General features: G+C 40.4%; 1 protein-coding gene and 1 pseudogene across 4 annotated transcripts in view; both read right to left on the bottom strand.

Moving 5' to 3' along the window:
* The window catches only part of FMR1 (fragile X messenger ribonucleoprotein 1), a 39,758-nt gene that overhangs the window by 3,407 nt on the left and 13,202 nt on the right, over window positions 1-23,149 (bottom strand). The window contains exons 4-16 of one of the 4 annotated variants that reach the window (XM_049767497.1): window positions 18,379-18,450; window positions 17,743-17,891; window positions 15,597-15,690; window positions 15,061-15,177; window positions 12,864-13,034; window positions 12,691-12,769; window positions 10,519-10,628; window positions 9,723-9,857; window positions 9,140-9,202; window positions 6,538-6,624; window positions 3,693-3,888; window positions 1,990-2,175; window positions 873-955 (exon numbers count right to left, since the gene is read on the bottom strand). In XM_049767497.1, coding sequence (XP_049623454.1) covers window positions 873-955; window positions 1,990-2,175; window positions 3,693-3,888; window positions 6,538-6,624; window positions 9,140-9,202; window positions 9,723-9,857; window positions 10,519-10,628; window positions 12,691-12,769; window positions 12,864-13,034; window positions 15,061-15,177; window positions 15,597-15,690; window positions 17,743-17,891; window positions 18,379-18,450 — 1,542 coding nt within the window. The remainder of the gene's footprint in view (window positions 1-872; window positions 956-1,989; window positions 2,176-3,692; window positions 3,889-6,537; window positions 6,625-9,139; window positions 9,203-9,722; window positions 9,858-10,518; window positions 10,629-12,690; window positions 12,770-12,863; window positions 13,035-15,060; window positions 15,178-15,596; window positions 15,691-17,742; window positions 17,892-18,378; window positions 18,451-23,149) is intronic. The other 3 variants (XM_049767499.1, XM_049767498.1, XM_049767501.1) reach the window with 3 other exon arrangements.
* LOC126000340 (uncharacterized) lies at window positions 20,771-20,871 on the bottom strand (annotated as a pseudogene).

Genomic DNA, 23,149 nt, shown 5'->3' with positions numbered 1-23,149 from the left:
ATTGCCTTTGATTAACTGCATTCGATTTTTGCAAATCAATTATGTTATTTCATCAATCTTTATCCATGTCCAGGCAGGGTCATTCTGAGGCTGCCAACTGTTAACAACTACTTAAGACTTCTATGAATTGGCATCGAATCAGGTTGCTGCTCTGAAAGTATCTTTCAGTAATCTTCGATGTTGGTCTCCAAACAAGAAACGCAAACAAGAAACCCCAACTAACTTAAGAGTTAAAGAAGCAGTAGCAGAGAATAAGGTTTCTGAGAAATAGGCACCAGGATTCAAATATAACCACCACAGGCAACTATTTCCGTTTATTACCCTATGAAATGGACTAAGAAAACCCACTCACTTCAGGGAGCTGCTGAAAAAGGAAATGAGGGTAACAGGCAAAATGCACTGAACAAAGGTGCCTGCAGATGCTCAAGGATAGAGTTACAATTAACAAGGGTTCAAAACAGGTAATGACCACTGAGAAGGGATTCTCAGGGCTTGGCTGTTAATAGCAATGAATGACTTGGCCACACACTTTTCCTTACTCTCCATTCAAAGAAAACAGCCACTAACCCTAAAATTTAGGGGAAAGGAGACCCACAAAAAATTTCCTCAGGGGACCGGGTCTATGTACAAACTAGAATGTTCATTATCCTGGGAAGCCTCAAATACAGTATTCAAGCCACGTGACTCATCCAAATTTGGACGAATTCTTAAGCTGCATATGCTAGAGAAAGAGTTGTTGTATTTATTACTGGTAACTGATGGCTAAGTTAGGCCTCAATGGTGGTAGTTTGGCATTTGGTAAAATCAACTCATAAATCTCTAGCTGTCAGAATTCAAACACTGTGAACAAAAACAGGCCTATAGAGGCTCACCTGAAGAGATCCATCTGCTGGCCGTGCTTTCGCCTCTCTCAGGTTTCGGGGACGATTATCAGAGCGAGAGTGATCTTCATTCCCTACAGAAGCATTTAGAAAAAACTCGATTATGGCATCAGAAGGGGCTTGGGGAGCGGTTTTCCTCCCACAGCCTTGATTTCTTTCCACCAATCACTGAATCTAGAATGTCAACAACCTACTGATCCAACTTTCACAATGGCCCAGGGCCTAACACTCTGCAGGCCTAGAAGATGACATGAAGGCATTGCCACTCAGCCCTAGTCTGAGCTCAGAATTAGAGGAAGGAGGCTTCGAGTCCCCGAAAAAGCTGACTTCAGGTAAGTGCTTCTGGAGCTACTGGGAGAGAACTCAACTCAGGTCACGTGTCCTGACTGGAGCCCCAGGAAGATAAAGGCAAGCCGGCCAGTTAATGGCCCAGCTGAAAGGCACATGCTTTCCCTATGGTGAGGCACAGAATGGCAACAATGGGGTGTTGAGAACGTCATGGACTCTCAGAGGCTTTCACAGAATTGCAGACAGCTGGTACAAATGCACTGTCCTTTTTTATTTTTGGGGGGTTTGGGCCACACCTGTTGACACTCAGGTGTTACTCCTGGCTTTGTGCTCAGAAATCGCTCCTAGCTTGGGGGGACCATATGGGATGCCAGGGGATAGAACTGTGGTCCGTCCTAGGCTAGCACTTGCAAGGCAGATGCCTTACCTCTAGCACTATGGCTCCAGCCCCAAATGCACTTTCCCCCTTTTTTTTTTTTTTTTTTTTTTTTTTTTTTGGTTTTTGGGCCACACCCGTTTGACGCTCAGGGGTTACTCCTGGCTATGCGCTCAGAAATCGCCCCTGGCTTGGGGGGACCATATGGGACGCCGGGGGATCGAACCGCGGTCCTTCCTTGGCTAGCGCTTGCAAGGCAGTCACCTTACCTCCAGCGCCACCTACCCGGCCCCTTTTCCCCCTTTTTTTAAAGCCTCCCCGAAGTGCTCATGGTAGTGCTGGGGAGCACAGGATGTCAGGGATAGCCACATGTAGGACTCATGCCGTCACCCCTGTCCTACCTCTCAGCACCTGCTCTGAACTCGGATATGGAAACTTCTGTACCTTTGAAGCCGCCTCCTCGGCCCCTTCCTCCGCCTTGGCCTCTTCCTCCTCCTCCACGTCTCCGGCCATCGCCTCTGCGCAGGAAGTTCTCCCTTTCTTCCTCTGTTGGAGCTAATGACCAATCACTGAGTTCATCTCTGTGGTCAGATTCTGTTTCAGAAGCATTTGATGCTTCAGAATTAGTTCCTATCGAGAGTTAAAAGTTATACACCGTTGTCCGACTTCAGAGAAAATGGTTAACAGAAGCTTCCAGACGTCTCAGGGGGTGATCCAACTGTTTCCCTCATGTCTAAGCCCAACCAGAGTGTTAATTATCACCTTCCATTTTGTTAAAGAAATATGTTTTATGTCCCAAATGAAGGGTTTGAGGTAAGTTTGGTCATATAAACATTTCCAGGGTCCTCATTTAAATGTGAAAGGCTTATTGATTCACTTGGTTGGATTTACCTGAAAGGTTTTTTAATGCCCATTTAAGTTCAAACCTGAGTCTGCCATATCAGTAGCCAGGTGTGCTCCTCTAAGAGCTGCACTCTCTGGAGGGAGGTGGTGCCTGCAATAGTTAAACTGCAATACCTTGAGATAGACAAGGACTTGCAATCAAGAGAATTTGTATTAGCAAAGTCTAGCTCAGAGACAAAGTAAAGATGTGATTTTAGTCTCCTGTGAAGTAGGCAAAGGCCACCATAACAGGTGTCATGGGGAAGGTTTCATTTCGTTATGAGGTCAGAATGAAACATAGCTGAAGGCTGTCTGCTGTGTAGGCCAAACCCTTCCTTCCCCATTCTTTTGGGAATCATTTCTCATTTAACAAAGAAACCTTACTATCATCAACTTAAGTCCAAGGAGACAAGCTAACAATATAGGACCAAGAGTGGGGTGGGGATACCATGGTTAAGGTGGAACTAGATCAGCAAAATGACTGTGGGGAGAAGAGTCAGGGGAAGGTTCCAAGTTGGCCTTAGAAATGGGTGTGTCTCTTGCCCACTCCAGGACATTAACTCTACTACCTCTCTCTTCCTCTGTTGGAGCTAAGGACCAATTATAGCTTCACCATTATAGCTTCATTCCTGTGGATCTTGAAGGCTTTTCCATCTTAAAGAGTTCCTTTTTGAAATGCAAATATTGGTGAGATGGGTAATACCTTATACCATCAAGTTACATAGTAGATACACAGTTGGCAAGAAAAATAGCAGGAAGTGGGGAGGCTAAGTTCAGCGAGAGGTTATAGGGAAGAAAGGAGAGCTGACTGAGGAGCTGGGAGGCAAAGATCAATTTTGCCTACTTCTTGGCTCCTGCTACTCAATTGCCATAGGGGCCTGCAGGATGTGGACCCAATTGATACCATCCATCAGGGAGGTAGGCACAACACAAGCCTGACAGGAAATGAGCCACTGTCCACAAATTTGAAGTTTTGGCTGACCAGCAAAACAACTTGGGAAGGGCCTTAAGACAGTCATCTGCACAAGGGTGTGCAAGCTGGCAGAGCCCCAGGTAGGACTTGGCCAGGCCCCACACCTGCACTACATCTTCTTTATTGGAGAAATTGTTACTTTATTTGCTTCTTGCCATCCAGTGTGGGCCCCAGTGAATTGGAAATCATGGAGTGAGATATTGCAATAACAGGATTCTAAGAGTAGTAGAGATCAGCAGCTATTAGGTCTAGGAACAGAATATAGTTACTGAGTAAAAGGCTGAGTTTGTACCTGAAGCATATCCGGGACCGCGTCTGCCGTGCCCCCTATTTCTGTAAGGTCTACTACCTCGACCCAGTCCTTGACCATCATCAGTGACATAGCCTTTTTCCTTATCTGTACGATTGGGTGGTGGTCTAGAACTAGCTCCAATCTGGCGCAACTGCTCATCAATTTGTAATCTCTCCAAACGCAATTGGTCTACTTCCTATTTAAAATATACAAGAGAACAGTAAAAATAATTTGACATTTTACTTAAGAATACCTTTCTCCTTTTCATCAGATACAAAAGTACACTGGAAATATTTCAATTTCACTTTTAAATTTATAGTATACACACACCATTTCACAGAATTATCAAAAAAACTGAATAGCCTTCTTTAAAAGAAAATTACTGCAGATAACAAATCATTAATGTCCAAGATCAGAGAGTGAATAAAAATACTTGGCATTAAAATAACACAAAACTGAATTTCAAGTCTGATTTGGCACTAGTATCCAATAGAATCTATTATAGAACAGATATGCTAAATTGGGGGCTTTTCATAATAGGACATAACTAAAGTAATACTAAAATATATACATAAAATAAACATTTAAGTTTAATGAGCTAACCTGAAAAGTCATTCCCTGTAAGTAATCTTTAAATAGACTCTTTAGTTAAAAAGTATTGAACATGGCCATCTTCTGCTTTTAAAGAATGTATACTGTGCCAGGCCAGTAGGTATCATGAAATTAGTAAACAATTTTCAGTGAACTAAAATGCTTTTATCCTTTCTATGGATCTTGAATAGCTGACAAGTTTGGTCTTACATCACATCATGTCTTTAGAATCTCTTACTCTATGTTAGAACAACTATGACCAACACTGTCAAATCAGTTGACCAAAATATATACGGTGGATCTATGCACAGGTCCTTACACAATTTCTAATGTCAGGTTATTCTGGTCAAAGCAGACAAAGCCTAATTCTACCCCTTGTCCTTCCAATCTACCCATACAAGATTCATTCAATGGCCACAGGGAATGAGATCTGCAGAGGCAAATAACATGAGACTGTCTACATGGCAATTGCTGGTGATGCTCCCATTTTGTCATCATGGCTCTGAAAAAACTTGAGGGCAGATAAGGATCTAGGACTCAGTTGTCCTCAAACTTTTTAAACAGGGAGCCAGTTCACTGTCTCTCAGACCATTGGACTGCCAGACTACAGTAAAAAGAAAACTATGAACAAATTCCTATGCACACTGCATATATCTTATTTTGAAGTGAAGAAACAAAATGGGAACAAATACAGTATGTGGCCCGCGGGCCGTAGTTTGAGGACCACAAGGCGAAGCACGAGCCAGAGTGAGGAGCGAGCTTCTTCTACCAGCCTAGGTGCCAGCTCATGGGATAGGCAATTCTTGCAACACAGCGTAAGAAAATACTGCCCTTGGTGTCGCACTTGGGCAAATCAGGCCCAAGCAAGGCAAGATCTGGTGAGGGTAAGAATGGCAACAGGAAACCAATTCACTTGTGCAAGATAAATCCAATGATTTCAGAAATAGTATCAGCCAAAAGAAAAATGGCTCAGTACAGTGCAGCCCTAACTCCCCAGGTCTTTCTGATGACATCAGCTAGAATATGAAGAAACACACATCCATGAGTCAGGTTTTCCATAAAACAAAATACACTTGAAAAACAAAACGAAGAAACAAAGGTAAGGGGGGACCCTCACCATGCAAGCCATTTTAATTATTAATTGGCCACCACAACCAATGTCTACAGAACACATTGCTTATTTATTTGTACTCAACTACAAGACAATTCTAATTGTAGAAACCAAAGAATATTCTTAGGATTGCATCTCCAATAAAACTGAAAGTTGAGCAGCAGTTAGTTTTGGTACATGTGGATAAAACGAAACATGTATGTATTGAAATGACGTGGGTAAGAGCCCAAATTTCATACCCTCACCTTCTGGCCCAAAAAATGTTTCCAAGACAGGCGGTGTTCCTGGATTCAGTGACTGGCCAATAGCCACCTGCCTATTAGTGGCAATGCCTAGAAGAAAGTACCAAGCCTGCCTCTCCAGAGAGCTGGAGCCTCCCGGGTTCTGCTTTTCAGCTTGGGACTAACATCAGACAAAACGGAACCAACTCCGACTACAAGGAGCAGTTACAAGACACAGACTGATCATGCTCTATCAGTCAGGCAACAAATCCTATGGCTTAATATGACAACAGAGGAAGGACTTCAGGGAAGGTCAGGATTTCCTTGATAAGGAGACATGAAAAGGGGCAATAAAGTCACATGATATAAACTTTAGCCTGGGAAAAACTCACAAGATCTAGAAAGGCTTAAGTGGATGAAGACTATGTATAAGATTATCTACATTGACTAACAGATTATATGAGAGGATTAAATGGGATCATAGAGAATTTAGCCAGAACTGAGATATTGGTCCTTAAAACTTGATAATGATGAAAAACTGACTTTGGGGGGGGAGTAAGTGAACTAAAATATTTTCTCTATTACCTTTCATTACAGCGTAAAAGATTAGGATGACTCCTAAGTGATGAACAATCATTCGAGTTTTTATACTTGTTTTTATACAAAAAGGCTAATTGGAGGGGGGTGGGGCCACACCCAGCAGCACTCAGGGGTTACTCTGATTCTGCTCTCAAAAATCACTCCTGGAAGACTTGGGGGACCATATGGGATGCCAAGGATCGAACCTGGGTCCGTCCTGGGCCAGCCACATGCAAGGCAAAACACCCTACCACTGTGCTAAAGGCTAAAAATTTTTATGCAAAAACTTTTGTATGACAGTTCTAATACAAAAGGTCAAAAAGGTAAAGCTTTTTGCTCTCACCTTTAAATAATTCAGGTGATAATCTAAAAGAACGGTAGCATTAGCGATGCTGTCCTTAGTTCCCACAAAAACAAATGGTACCATGCCCTGAAAAAGAAATAGCAATATTCATACCAAATTCATGAATTAATCTGAAACAATGCAAATGATCACTAGGTCCCTAGCACCCCAAAATAGATTATACATAGTGTCAAAAGATAAATCAACCAGAAGTAGCTGGTGGTACAATTTATACCTGTACTGTAAATAAGAAGAGATCAAACAAGCAATGCTTGGAATGTATCAGCGATTATAGTTTAAACACTACCATAAACACTGACATCATCACAAATTCAGTGATTACAAATTGAGCTTTAACATGAGATGCATAACCAAGAAAAAGACTATAAAACGCTCCATTCATTTACCTTTATCAAGTTAAAAAATAATTCAGAATTAGCTACACAGGTACATAGCTGAAGACTAAATCAATTTTACTAACCATGCCAACACAGTACAAACAAAATGCAAAAAGAAGAAATTAAAATGCACCGTGTAATCATTCTGTGAGAAAAAAGAAAACATTCATGGTCATAACATTTAACAAGCCCAACTACATTTCAGTAACATTCTAACGAATTCTAAAAAAGTGCTGACTCACAGGGAAAGTTTGATCTCTCAGATACATGAATATAAGCACAGGTCTTAAAAAGGAGTACACAGAAACAGAGGTCTAGTCAAAGAGTATTAGTGAAACCAATGCTAGAAGAAAAACTTCACCTGAGCTGTGCAAGCTAAGAACTACAGGGACCACAAAGGTGTGACTAGAGTTTAGCATTTGGTTACAGATCATCACAGGCTACCCAGGCCGAGCAGACAGTAGCTCTAGGTATGTGGGCTTAGAATTGGTCCCTGTTGCAGTGTCATCCCTTCAGCAAGAGCCTTCAGTAGACAGCATCTTCAAAGTATAGGGTGGGGAGGATACTCTTTATACCCAGGTACCTAGATATGGCTGTTGAATGGGAGCAAAGAATTATGTAATTCTGCTTGCAGACTGACTTTCATCTGGTGGACAAAGCAGTGCTCAGTGAAGAGACACCTCCAGATTCAGGCAGCACCAAAGACCTAAGGGCTTTATGTGGATTTGATATGCAGCAAATGACAAATGAACTCTGGGAAGAGCAAGGCCTAGAAAGCAATCCTCTTTCTCCAGAGTGTTTTTGCTAAGCACTTGGCCATTACAATTTGCCCCTAATTTTCTATGAAAAAAAAAAACCCTGCCTGTCTTTAGATAACTTTTCTACAGTGGAGGAAACCGTATTTCCCCCCACCAGGCCAGGGAGTTGGTGCAAGAAGGGGCACTTTCTTCTTAAAGGCCACTTCCTGTGGACAGGGTGCAGAACATTTTCTAGAAATGGAACATGGCCAAATAGACTTGGGCAGCTGTGCCCTCCTTCACTAAGACCAATAAATAGGAAGTTAGAATCCCCCAAATGCAGCCCCAACTCTAGAACAAGTCATCTGAATGCATTTTCTCTCTCAACTTGTCCCAACTGCTGGTGAACAGTCTTAGTGTGGCCTCCCAAGAAATTGAAGCCGAGTGAGGTGGGCAGAACCACAGTTGGCATTCTTGGGCAGGAGCACCAGTTGGGTGAGTACCCCCGCTGGGAGAGGCAGACCTCACCATCCACAAGCTGCTTCAAGCCGCGCACACCACTTGTCTTCTGCTCTTACTCAGGTGACACAGACCTTCTTTTTTCCCCCCCATGAAGTGCTCTTAAGAGTCTCACACTGTGGCTCAGGGTGCCAGCCAATGATTCAGTATTGGGATGTAGAAAGGCCCCTACGACAAGGATACAGGAGCTGCAGAGCAAGCATGGACAGGCAAGCAAGGCAGCCAGGGGCCGGTTGGAGAAGCACAGGGAGCAAGGGACACAGACAGTTTGGAAGCTACTGGGAGTCCACCAGTGTTGAGAGGACACAGACAACTGCAGTATGGCTTAAGGGTCTCTGGAGCCGAGCTTCTTAAACGGGGAGTGGCACTCATCTGGGGAGGGGGGCAAAAATTGTTTGCAAGTGTATTTCTGATAACCGGGTGATGTTTACTTGGGATACATTATATCCAGAAATATCACAGAACACAAGACAAATTTCTTGGACAAGGGCTGCTGTGAAAATACTAGAGGTCTGGCACTGGCCTTGCACATGACCAATCTGGATTTGGTCCCTGGCGCCTTACATGCGAAATCCCAAAACCCTACCAGGAGTGAACCTTGAGCAGAGCCAGAAGCAAGTTCTGAGCATCACTGGGTAGGGTCCAAACCCTGAAGAAAACTTTCCTGGATAAAAATGGTTGGCCAATAGCTAATGTTTAAGAAGTCTTCTCGAGAGAGCAAGGAGGTGAGTGAAAAGAGATGGCACTGAACAGGAGACTGGCAAAGAGAGGTCTTAGAAGCAACCAGAAGAAGTCTGAGCTTTCTCCCCAGGGCCACAGACCCACAGACCCACACAATCCTCCATCATCCCCCAGCCCTGGTGATCTTCAGTCTATCTTAACGGGGGAGGGGGAGATAAACAGTCAAATAGAAAATGAAAACGTATTTTTCAAGGAATGTTTTCCTACCTGCCAAGCCTTGAGTTCAGGTTTCTGGGATTCCCCTGCTACAATTGATGAAACCACTAACACCTAAAGCAGTATAAGGAATGCAAGTGATGTCATTAACTATAACAAACGATACACAGAAGCCTGAACACAGGACTTTCACTGCAGGACTCTCACTGCAAGACTCTCACTGCAAGACTTTTAAACCCATTTACAACCAGGTTAGTTCAAACACTCAACACCACTTTCTAAAACATGCTATTACATAGTAAATAATGCATCAAACAGAAGACATTTTGAGTTACTAGAGAACCTGCAACTTTTCAAGAACTACTGTCAGAGAAAAATCAAAGTCCACCCTTAAAAGGAAATGTGACCATTAAATACAACCCCCTATTTTATGCTTACAACATTAAGATTTGTCACTGTGAATAAAATGACAAGTAGGTATCACTCTGGGATATAGTATTTTATAAACTGGCAATAAGATTTGAATAAAATGAAACATAAGTTACCTAACCAAAGAAAACACCTGAAGCAACAATTCTGACATGAGTCAAATAAATTCCTTTTAAAATAATTCAACTTGACAAGTGATTCTTACCCTCTGTACTTTTGTGCTGTTAGCCTGAGAAAAATGGGCACTGTTTTCCTTTGTGTCTGCATGTTTTTTCTCTTCTGAGGGGGGTGGTCCAACCCTTGAATTAGTGCTAGGTAGGGAGTTTGCTGGCATAATTTCCTTTGTAAAAAACAAAAAAGAAAAAAGAAAACACAAAATACGAGAAAGAGAGAGAGACAGACCAATTTTAAAAACTATATTGAATTTTATTTTCAGCAATTTTGGAAAATAAAATGGAAAAAAAAACCTGTAATAGTAAAAATCTCCAAAGATCTAATTACTGCCAAAAAAAACCTATTCACAGGAGGTAGTGGGGCCAATCTGGGAACATGAGGTGGTGGTGCTGCGGGTCGGGGCTGTGTCCTACAGCAATGCCAGAGCACAAATGCACAAAGCCTCGCCGGTCACTGTTACACAAAACTGAGTGCTACCTCCCCAAAGTAGATACTCATAAAATGGCTTTACCAGCTAAAGACTGGGAGGTAGGCTGTTGGGAAAGAACTAAAGTACACAAAAATAAACAAACTAAACAAAACCCAACTCCAATATTTTGTCAGCAACATCAATATTCAGAAAGTATTTTGTATTATTTTTACACTTAGGAAACCCTTTGTAGTGCAGGATATAAAGAATAGACAGAGACCATAGTTTATCATTTCAACCTGAACTGGCATGCCACCACATAATCTTACTTATTACACACCATGAAATCTTTGAACTTTATGCCATATAAAATTACAAACTCATTACAAAAACTAGACACCTATGTACTAGAACATACCTCTTCTTGTGGAACATTTTTCTCATTTTCAGCCTCAATTCTTACTCTCACAACTCCTGACTTGTCCACGATTTCCTGAATTAGTTTTCCATTTTTTCCAATTACTTTGCCTAAGTGAAAAAATGAGCATCAAGTATTTTATTTGGCTTCTGAGCCACACCTGGCAGTACTAAGCTTGTTGCTATATGGCAACTGGATTTGAACATTCCCCTTGGATATTCCCACTGTAATGAGTCAAACCTGGACACACAGGAAAAAACTTGAACTTGGATTGTTGGGGGGAGGGGCTAGGACAGTAACCAAAGCACCTGCTGGCCCCTGGGGGACCAGAGATAAAGACAGCTCTTGGCCCCAGCCGGCAGCACCACATGAGCCTTGTAGCACTGGGCCCTGACAGCCTTGGGCCACTGCAGCTTGCAACCCTGTGGGGCCCCGGCAGCCCTGGGCCTTTACAATGATCCTGATTCTGTGCTCAAGATTACTTCTGGCAAGATTTGAGGGGAAACCATATGAGATGCCAGGGACTGAACCTGAGTCAAACACATGTGAGCACCCGCCCTGCTGGACTATCTCTCTGGCACTCATGTTTGAATCTAAAAGCATTCTTCATACCAGCAAGAACACACCCACTGTAAACTACCATAATCTTGTACATGTTTAAGGTATCAAAAGAAAGTTTAAGTGATTTTTCTCTCTACATAGTGTTATCACTAAACCTCTTTTTCCAGAAATTAAAGAGAATTCATATTTACAGGCTCTAATTTTCTATAAATTGGCTTACTTTAACTGTCTTACTTTAACTATGTAGGTATAGTGGTAGGCATGGCAACTGCTTACTTACATGACAATTTTTATTCTATCTACTTGATTTGAATCTACTGCTTATCATAATTTTCGCTTTACTGAACTAATGGAACTGGTGGAGACAATAAAAAAAGAACATAAGAACTTATCTAGTCATTCACCTACTATATGCAGAACTTATACTATGACTATACTTACACTTATATATACTTATATGTAGTTATATATACTTATATATAACATACTATAACTATAATTTATACTATACTCAGAACACATATACTATGTAAATGTGTTTTATCTAGATATCATCCTAGTTAATAACAACCATGTCTTCTCAAGGTAAACATTATCATGCTTTTGTTTCACAGAGGAAGCAAGTCCATCTCAGGGTGAAGGCAGCTGCCCACAGGAAAAGAGCTATCAAAGTTGAAGTAGACCAGAAACTCAGGCTCAACTGTTACACACACTCATCTGCTCGAAGAACTAGAATGCACACCTCATTTAGAGAACCAACTTTAATCCCCAGCAGCACATGCTACTACCCCCTAAATGTTACTTATAACATAAAAAACATTACTGATGTTCTTGGGAAAATAATACCTTGCTTTGACATTTTCTACTAAGGTAATTTTCTGCATTTGACAGTACTGGAGAGGTGCTAGGTACTGTGGGGACTACGATGGTGAGATTACAACTAGAACTCTTGTAGCAATAACAATTACTCATTTTCACTGCACTGAAGAAAACAGCAGAGATATTTAGTGACTTCCTGCTTTGGAATTTACTAGATATAAGTACCTATATTCAGATCTCCAACCCCAAAATAATTAAAAATGCTATTACTTTAGAAGCTATTAGAGAGATCAAATATGAACACCACTCCAAATTATAAAGCACCAAAATGTCATTCATTTTATCACTATTTTTTGGTCTGGGGCCACATACATCTGACAGTGCTCAGGATCTACTTGCAGCTCTGTACTTGGAAATCACTCTTGGCATGCTCAGGGGACCATAGAGGATGCCAGAGATCAAACCCAGGTCACACACAGAAAGGCAAATACCTTACCCACTGTACTATCTCTTCAGCCACCAAAATAAGACCCTTTAAAATACATAAAATAAAGAAAAATAAATTTCTTCAGGCAGTAGCAGCCTTGTATGAGCAAAGCTGTACCTTCTGCAGGTCTTCTTGAAAATCCAGTTTTCAGAGTTTACTTACCCAAAGTTTTCCACACACTGTAGGAAGATACGTCATACACTAATTAATTAAATGACTCCATGAATTAGGAAAAATGGGATTCTAGCAGTAAAGACTTTAACTCTTAGTTTTGAAGTATAGGCCAACAGCAATTTTGGACTCACCTACTAAGTTTCTAGGAACCTGTATAACATCCTCAGCAAATTCAAGAAAGCTTCTAGCTTTTTTCACTGCATCCTGGTCCTAATTTAAAAAGAGGGAAGTTTTCAGATGAATGCCAAGTCCACTGAAACAGGGAGCTTAATTTAGAAGAAAATCATTCAGCCAGCTTACTTACCTCTCCATAAATATGAAATGTGCAGGTATCTTCATCTAGATCAATAGCAGTCACCCCCGCGACTTTTCTAGCTTGTTGTATATTAGCACCATGAGTACCAATCGCTAGACCCATCAGATCTTCTCTCACAATAAACTGTTCATGAAACCTTGAGGCAAGCTGCCTTGAGCTCTGAAGAAAAATGTATGCCTAGTTAATAATATGCTTTATCAATTATAAAGACAATTATACTTAAGTCTGTCATGTCAACTACCTTATACTATTAGGGGCTTCTAAATTAGTTTCAGTCAAAAACAGGTTTTAGAAAATGCCTCCCACCACATAAGCACTTTCTAGGCTACTAAAGTTCTGTTGCCATTTGATTTACTTTTGTTAGTTAGGAAAGTTTTGTTCACAATTTCCAAAATAACTTTAGAAAACCAATTTTTCAAGGCTGCCTTATTAAACCAATGACATCAGCAATAACTAAGCAGCATATCAAATATTTCCAGATCTAAAAAAGCCAGTTCACTAGATCTGACAGACTCTATATTATTGAAATAACGAAAATGTAAATACCACCTTCACATTCACAGTAAATTGCATTCACTTCACTGTTCTCTAAAGGACATGAGTATTAGGTATATTTTCTATTAACATTAATGAACATACAAATCATCAAATATTGTCTGCAAAATAATGTGCTTATTCTACTGATAAAATATTACTATTCAAATAATGGGTGGGGAAGGAATCGTCCTGCTGATAGTCATATAGCACGATGATATAATATCCAAGATTTTACCATGTGAGCCACAAATTATAGCTGTCAAGAGTCTGTAAGATCTTGTGATCTGGATCCACAAGTAGAACATCTTAAAAATATTCAGTGATTACAGAACTAGGCTACACAGTCACCCCAAACTTGTGGATCATCTAGAACTCTTAAAATATTATTTACTGTTTAATGTTTATGTCTAGCATGCCATTCATGGAAACCAAACACATATTAGTTGCTCATGTTGAAAAATGGAAATTTCTTATCTGAGTATGCGAATCTCTTTAATATTAGTAGTGTGGATAGTCATGCACACTGATTGCTCATTATTCAACACACAAGATTCTGAATGAATGTGCGATAATTTTAAAAGTCTAATATCCATTTTGTATAATCTGATAGCAACATGGGAGTGCTGGTTCATTATTTACATTGATAATTCATTGGTAACTAGTGAGCCAAAGGTATGGTAACAAGTCATTTCAGAAGAACTCTATGTTCCAGTAATACAAATGCAAGGAGGAGGCTATAATGGCCTACAGTTCTGAAAGCCACTAAAGGAACCATATACTTTGTGAACAAAGGACATCAGAGAGATTGAAAATCTCAAGCAGATATCAAAAAGATGTCCCAGACTGTTAGGAATACAAAGGAATGCAGGAGTTGTGAGCGTCTCCTCTCCTGCTACTACAAGATCAGCCATGAACATCAAGGTGGAAGGTAGTAAGTTGCATAGGGTTTTAAAAGAAATAGCTTTGACTACCATCTCTTATAAAATGAAGTTTCCAAGTCCTTTTATTTTCCTTTATTTCTTCAATTGCATGTTTTCCCTCTAAAGAAATGAATGATGATGAGGAATTCTAGAATTTGAGTGCACTGTACCTGAGTTGGCATAGTTGAATTTGTTTAGTTTCTACAGTAATGGATGGAAGCACTAGAGAGTTATCAATGACAGTAAATGTATGGTGATGGAAATTATTGGAGAATTAATAAAAGTAGATAAAAGGCACCTTAAGAGACGAAATAGTAAGTTAGGGATAAGCCTCTGGCAGGAATCTGAAGACAGGAGTTTTAAAGAGTGACAACCAATTAGAATGAAGAAGTTCTATACCCTTTTAAACAGAGATAAACATACATAATGAAAGGAATATGATTAGATATTGAAAAAACTCGAGTATTTTAATGATAACATGTTATAGGGAAGCATTACCTCATATGTAAGCATCTTGGGCCAACTTCAGCCAAAGTGGGTTGACCACAAGTTTCTTAATATAAATAAAACTGCTGCTGAGTGAAACCTGGTGTGTAAACTTGAAAACGATCATGCTCTGTACAATTTTCCAAAACAGAGAACATGGGAGCCTGGCTAGGAGCAGAATTAAAGAGCAAGTGCAAGTGCAGACCCCATCAGAGCCCCACAGCACAAGGCAAGCCCCATACCTCAAGCTGTTTACTGGCCTCTTCATTCCTCAGAATCAGAGAGAGTTTCGTGCGTAAACTCCGGAAGTGCATGTCAATCAGCATATGTGCACGCTTGGAGGTAATTTCACTGATGGACTACGGGAAGAGAAGGGCATGAAGGCCATTACTGTCAAAGCAAGTCCCTGATGAAAAACCGCCAGGCCAGGCTAGAGAAATAGCACTGCACATTGCAAGGAAGCGGAGCTCTGCTGAGGCTCAATTCCTGGCAACACAGCTTGGTCCCAGGAGAACCGGGGAGGGAACCACCACATACTGTGAACTGGTTCCTGAATACCAACAATAAGGCCCCCAGACAAAATGAAAACAATATACCAATAGAGAGGGCCACAGATATGGCTTAGACACAGGTTTAACTGTGGGAGTCTTGGGTTGAATATGGCTACAAATAGTCCCACAAGCACCACTGTTATGGTCCTTCACTGCCACCCCAAACTACCAAATATGCTATGACCAAAAAAAAGCAATACCAATATAAACACTTTGCCAACACTCACCAAGATGACAAGTTGAAAACTTTCTGGATCATAAGTAACAGAAAAGGCACCAACTGCCTTTTTGAAGTCCTTATGCGCAGATTCTTTAGCACACCTAGAAATAAAAAAGTGACACCCATAGAGACCAGCTACAGTGAAAAAAGTAGTCAGAGATATTTGCAACTACAATCACAGACTCAGATTAAATTATATTCTATCGTCAGGCACAAAATTCACACATAGACACAATTCTTAAGACTCGAAAAGCAAACTTTCTATTCATTTTGAAGTATAAGTGAACATTTATCTAAATGTGTGATATACCTGAAACCAACAAACTATGATGTTGTGTATGTAAATATTTATGGGATTATTATGTTACTGACCCTACCCTGATCAGTGATTGTGCCCTACCCTAGGCTGTGACCTGGCATTCTGACCCCACCCTAGGGTGGTACCTGATTCTACTTCCATCATTGGGTGGTACCTGATTCTGGGGGATAAAAACAAGGGTCTGTGGAAGATGAGGGGTGGTTGGCTGGAACTGAGGCTGAGACCTTGGACTTCAGTCATGTCCACCGAACAAAGCTAATATTTCCACAAGCCTGACTGTCTGGCGAGCTGTTTACCCGCCATTTCACCTCAGCACCATCGGCTAGACAGGGTGGCAGGCGCGTGCTCCGAGCTGGAGGGGAAAGACCTCATCCTTCATCCCTCCATCAGTCAACCTCTTCAGGGGCTGACTTGTAACACTATGATCTCTTGATAAAGTCTTTAAAATACTAGTCCCAGAATAGCTAAAAGTCTATAAGTGGTGACTTTAAGATGCACAGAAAGGTGGTATCAAAAGTTCAATGGCAACATAATGCACACAACTGAAGTGCAAGTGGGGGTCCAAGGGAGAGAGGTGGCTCACTTGTGTGTAGTGTAGTAGTGGAATTATGTGTAAGAGTAACAAATAATAATAGCATTATAAACTACAGTCAATTAAAGCATTTATTTTTTAAAAAATGAGAGCAGAAAAAAAGAATTCCACCAAGAAATTAAAAAAATTAAAGGGTCTGTAAGCATTATTCCAAATCCAGAATTCTGACCTTTGGAGACATTTAGTTTTACTTACTACATCCTGACCTAAAAAATAATTAGCTTAAAAGATAAACACTAGGAGACATTTTCTTTCTTTGACTTTCTTTTAGAATTTGATTTCTGACATTTCATAAAATTTCTATATAGATCAGTTTCAAACTCTTAAAATTCCATGCACAAAATCACTTTAAAAATGTGTACTGTGGGAGCTGGCGCAATGGTGTTAGAGGTAAGGTAGCTCTACCTTGCAAATGCTAGCCTAGGACAGACCGTGGTTAGATCCCCTGGCATCCCATATGGTCCCCCATGCCAGGAGCAATTTCTGAGTGCATAGCCAGGAGTAACCCCTGAGCGTCAACAGGTGTGCCCCCCCCCCAAAGAATGTGTACTGTGCGTTTTAGTCATGTATCTAATCACATAAATTTGAACACGAAAGTACGTTAGTTTCATTATATCACTGAAAAAGATAAATGACTTTTCACTATTTTTGCTAATCAAATAACTTATCTACTTCTGCAAAGCAAGACATTATTGCCAAAAATGACTCTACCATTAAAAATAATTTTTTATTGGCGGGAGCGGAGGGTGCATGTGGTGGCAGAGGCAGGAGATGCAGAGTTGGGAATCAAAACTAAGAGAGGGTGGGGGGGAATTTATTTGTTGTTGGTTTTTGAGCCACACCCAGTGACGCTCAGAGGTTATTCCTGGCTATGCACTCAGAAATCGCTCCAAGCTTGGAGTACCATATGGGATGCCAGGAGATTGAACCGCTGTCCGCCCTAGGTCAGCCACTTGCAAGGCAAACGCCCTACTACTGCGCCACTACTCTGGCCCCTATTTTTTTTATTTTTTGAGGGAGGCGGGAAAGTGGTTTTGGGTCCTATCTGGGAGTGCTCAAGGCTTAGTCCTGGCTCAGCAGTCAGGGATCACTCCTCAGGGAATTATATGAGGTTTAAACCCAAATTGGCCACATAGAAGACAAGTGGCAAGTGTTCTATTTCTCTGTCCCCACAATCTTTATACTTTCATTTTTATTTCTTACCACCTACAAGATTTTAGTGTTTCTTGCATATCAACTTACATTTGCCTTAAGTCTTCTGGTACATCCAGTTTGAGTTTGTGGAAAGTATCTTTTGTGGCAGGCTTGTTGGGATTAACCGATCGTAAACGTTCAATGGTTACGATTTCATTGTATGTAGCATCACAGGCTGCATATTCTATCACATAGAACTGAGAAACAAAGAATCATTATTCCTTGTCAGTTTTTGGAGAAAGAACAAAAGCTAGACATAATCAATTGTTTTAAATTCTCCATAAAAGAAAAATTTTCTATGTGAGCATATAATTGAAACTTATGTGGGCCCGGAGAGATAGCATAGCGGTGTTTGCCTTGCAAGCAGCCGATCCAGGACCAAAGGTGGTTGGTTCGAATCCCGGTGTCCCATATGGTCCCCCGTGCCTGCCAGGAGCTATTTCTGAGCAGACAGCCAGAAGTAACCCCTGAGCACCACCGGGTGTGACCCAAAAACCAAAACCAAAACAAAACAGAAACTTATGAAACATATAAATATAAAAAACAGAGGAAAAATTGCTCAAAAAAGATGATTCAATAGGCTATTACTTTAACAGAAATACAAACTGAAATGCAGAGTCCAGTTACTGGTCCAGGTTTAGAAAAGATATATAGTGCATAAAAATTAAATATGCATTTTCCTACCTCACCCTTTATCATCCTCACTTTAGCTAACCACCAACAGCAAGGTTCCTTTTCATTTGCTCTGGAATAAACCTATATAAAATTGTAACAGAAAATTTCATGATTAATAATATTCAGAAACTTAAAAATTACCAGACACTGAGAAAAACTCCCTAACATGACTCTAGATGTCACTGAAACACATATGCTAATACATTAAACCAGAATGAACCCCCCCACCAAGCAAGACATAGATACACAAAGAAATTACCTAATTAAATGGGAAAGCCATGGAAAAGGTTTCTTTCTAATTTCTCTGCTCTACACACATCAGTAACATTAAATTTAGTGTATGTGAATGTTCAAGAAAAGCTGATTCTTCACAAACTTGGGAATACATTGCTCAGATACTCTGAGCTACTTAACTGCATCTAAAAATATATAAAGTTGGTGCTTTGTTTTATTCTGGTAAGGACGTGACTGAAGTCACTGACCTGGCCTACTCTCCAGCTGCAAAGACACTAAATAGGTAAGGCCCAGTGACTACCAGAGCCACTCAAGTCACCGCCGAGGATACTGTGTGCTGGGGAATCTGCCATAAGTCCAGGGTCACTCCAGATTCTTGTGCCAAATCCAGGATGACAATCCTCTATGTACCACACACTAAGTATGGGGAGTGGTTCTTAACAATTTTCCCTGGTGATAACTTCAAAGTTCAGTATGGTGACAGGTGTGTCTCAAGGGTAAAGAACATGTATTATACATATGATATCTGGTACCACCAGGAAAAATGGAGAACAGGGCAGAAAAATTAGATAGGTTGAGAAGAAGCCAGAATTGGGGGATAAAGTAAATACAGTCTAAGATTAAAAAGTGACTCAAAGTTCACATTAGCAACCAAAATTATATATAAACAACCAAAATGCATATACTAAAAAACTGTCATTTCATTGAGACCACATCCAAACTACTGACCCTCTGCTCTGCTCACTACTACACTCTACCAGGTGAGTGGCCTCTATACTTGATCACTGCCATTTCACTAGGCCCACATCCACAGCTCCAGAAGCACACAAGCTGCCAACAGCTCATATTTCACATTGTTCACAGTCATATTTACTATAACTGGGTAAAGTTGGGTGGAGAGAGCAGTGAACAATTCTCAGTCTAATTTTTTAGGGAATATCTAGAAGCTTACTATAAAAATTTACCCTCAGACAGGAGTACCCCAAACCTAATGCAGAAGACACATTAAAAGCCCAAGTTCAATTAACAAAATAGTAGCACAGGAGTCATAACCAACACCAATCAGCTCAGTTAATCTTCAATTACTTTAATAACACTAGGAAGAGTATTGTTAATGAGCTCAAAGAAAGTATGAGTGTTGAAATGAGAAAACTGTAAGCAGAAATCAAGAGTATGGTAGTTGACATTAAAAAAGTCAATAGAAACTGTGCAATGGACTAACAGCAAGAAAAGACCAAGGTGCTCAAAGATGAGATGGAAAAAAACCACTAAAAAATAACACAAAGTATGGGCCCGGAGAGACAGCACAGCGGTGTTTGCCTTGCAAGCAGCCGATCCAAGACCAAAGGTGGTTGGTTCGAATCCCGGTGTCCCATATGGTCCCCCGTGCCTGCCAGGAGCTATTTCTGAGCAGACAGCCAGGAGTAACCCCTGAGCATCACCGGGTGTGGCCCAAAAACCAAAACCAAAACCAAAACCAAAAAATAACACAAAGTATAAGAAAGTCTCAAAGGAAATGAACAGCAAAGCTTCAGGAATAGGCAACAGTTTAGGGAATTTATAGCCTTGAAACCAGTTTTGCAAGCATTAAAGGACCTTCTTTAAAGGATAGAATAATATTCCCAGCACTTGGCACTGAGTATGGCACACAATCTTGGCACTTACAGATTCTCCATACTAGGTAAGGAAAGGTTAAAATCATAGAGCAATAAATTATCACAAACTTATTTTACTGACTTATTTATAATTCCTTTGGCCATTCTTTTAAGATCAACAACATCAAATAAATGTGTTATGTGCCTACCAAGGTAGCAACATGAGGGAGGGGACAGAAACTGGACATTAGTGGAGAGAAAGCCTCACTGATTATGGAACTAGTATTTGAAGACTATGTCTGAAACAACTCTATAATGAACAACTTTGGAAATCATAATGTCTTTTTTATAATAATTTTTATTTTGACCAAAGTGGATTACGTATCTTTCACATTAATATTTTAGGTACATATTAACATTGAATCAGAGGAATTCCCATCACCAAAGTTGTCCTCCCTCCACCCCCGTTCCCAGCTTGCATCCTATATTCCCTTCCCTTACCCCTGGGCTGCTAGTATAAGTGATCCCCCCTCTGTGTCTAGCTTGTTATAGATTGGGTATCGACTTTTTTTTTAAATATGGAACACTTCATAAATTTGCGTATCATCCTTGAGCCATGCTAATCCTCTCTGTATCATTCCAATTTTAGCACATGTGCTGCCAAAGCGAGCACAGGTATCGATTCTTTTGTTGTTGGCTTTGGATTTGGTGTTTAACTCCAATCATTTTTGTTACTACTTAGTGCTCATACAACTGTTTGGTCTTGGTACCCTCCATTATTTCCCCTTCAATTTGAGAGGCAGAACAAGATGGTTCAAATTTATGTGGTTCTGTTTGAAGAAAAGAAAAACAATAAAATGGGGTATAAATCAAACAAGCTGAAAATGGACAGAGTCCTTAGAAGCTCTCAACATCAGTTTGAGAAAAGGGAAAAGGGAAGAGAAACATCACAACAATACAAAAAGAAAAATCAAAAAAAAAAATCCAATGAGCACTACAGCAATAAAGCAATAAAGCACCACATAATAAACATGGACCTGAGATAAAAACAAAACACCGCATAAAATAAATGAAAACAACAATAACAAAACCAAAAAAAATAAGTAAATAAAAAAAGATTATTTTGTGCTGCTTCTTTTTTTCTGCATAGGCATAGTAAATATTGGGGAAATTAGAAAGGCCTAAGATATACAGGGTTTTTCTGCCCTTGAAGTATACTGCCATGGGAATAACTAGACTCCTTTCAGGTTCATTTACTCTCCCCTAGGTCCTTTTGTGGTGTATGGAAGACTTCTGCTCCGTCATGGGTGATAAAATCAGACCTCTGTATCTGGAGATCTCGGTATCTGCACAGGTCAAGGAATGGAGCTAATGATGAAGTCTTTCTTTAGGGTTCTAAGATTTCTGTTCCTTTACTGTGATTTTAATCAGTCTTCTGTAGTTGGTGGTCTTGGTCACATAATGTCTTTTTGAAAAAGACAGAAGGAGAAAGAAAAACCTATAGTTAAAGTACCTTAATATAAGCTATCTTGTCTTTTTGTCACCGTTAACCATTTAATTTTCTCTGCCCAAAGCTATGATCTCCATTAATTCTGATGTAACTCAATGAAGTCGCCAGAATAACAGATGACCCTGGGTGTCGTGGGCTGAACTTGGGAGAAAAGCATCCTTTACCCAATGTTCTTGTACAAATAACTGAAACAGACCAAAGGAAATGGCATCTAAAGTTCCTTTCCAAATTAAATAAAAGGAAATACACTACAGGACTAAATACAACTCATTTTAACCTACCTTTCTTTCCTACCAATAAAAATCTCAACTGCTCAAGCTGCAACCATAATCTCAATTAATTGTGCTGCTATATCATGAGGCCACTAGCAACAGAATCTCATGGGGCTCCACCTCGCCCTGCAGCAAGTTGTACAAAAAGGGCCCCCCTTCTATCACTATTAAGCACATTACTAATGTAGACAAACCAAAAGTGCTGCTATTCCCCCTGCTACTGTCCTCAGTTAATGGTCCCACAATGGAGATTGAATTTACTGGACCACAAGTTCCTGCCACCATTAACCGCATTCATTCTCCTCTAACCAGAGTAATAACATCAGCTGTGATGTAGTACACTGATGTTACCCTTAACAACAGAATCTGAGTGGGCCCTATCTGGCATGTGACTGATAAAAGTATCCTGTATCAACATTGCTACTGTATCTATATCAGACATAGACAAAAAGAGATGCTAGCTCATCTCTTCTCAAAATAAGTTAAATGATATGCAATGTACGGACTAAATCCAACTCAATGAACTTATCTTTCCCTCTCCCACTATTAATACTAATAATACTAATAATTACAATTATAACCTCAGTGAACTGTGCCATAATAAGGTCATCAAACAACAGAATTTCACTGGGTACCACCTGACCAGTGACTGATACACACGAGTCCTGGTTTCTAGTCTCCACCTGCCAACCAGGTAAAGGACAGTATTAAGACAAACCTTACCAAAAGCTACCATTACCCCAAGGCTGCCATCAGCCATTCACTTCACTCATACTCTAGCCATAGCTATAACTTCACTTAATTGTAATGTAATCAAATGAGGTCACCCTAGCATCAGAATTGCATTGGACATCCCTGGTCAGTGATGAAGCTAGGAAAAGTCTTCTTTAACCCATCACTCTACAGTACTTACTGCTGATGAAAACAGACCAGAGCTTGGGGTTTATTGCCTCCCTCTAACCCAAATTATGAACATGCAAAATAGTGATTAAACCCAGTTGACAACAAGCCATCTTTTTTCTTACCATACCTAACCATTTCAACTTTACTCTAGGTCAACCTGCTACTTGTGATGAATTGAGGTGAATCTATCAGTGAACTCCAGTGGGAATCATCTGGCCTCCCTCTCAGCTGGAGGGAAAGGGTACTTTTGTCATCATTACTGTGCA

Source organism: Suncus etruscus, chromosome X (assembly GCF_024139225.1).
Source record: "Suncus etruscus isolate mSunEtr1 chromosome X, mSunEtr1.pri.cur, whole genome shotgun sequence".
Classification (NCBI taxonomy): domain Eukaryota; kingdom Metazoa; phylum Chordata; class Mammalia; order Eulipotyphla; family Soricidae; genus Suncus; species Suncus etruscus.
This window is presented reverse-complemented; position numbering and strand designations above follow the sequence as displayed.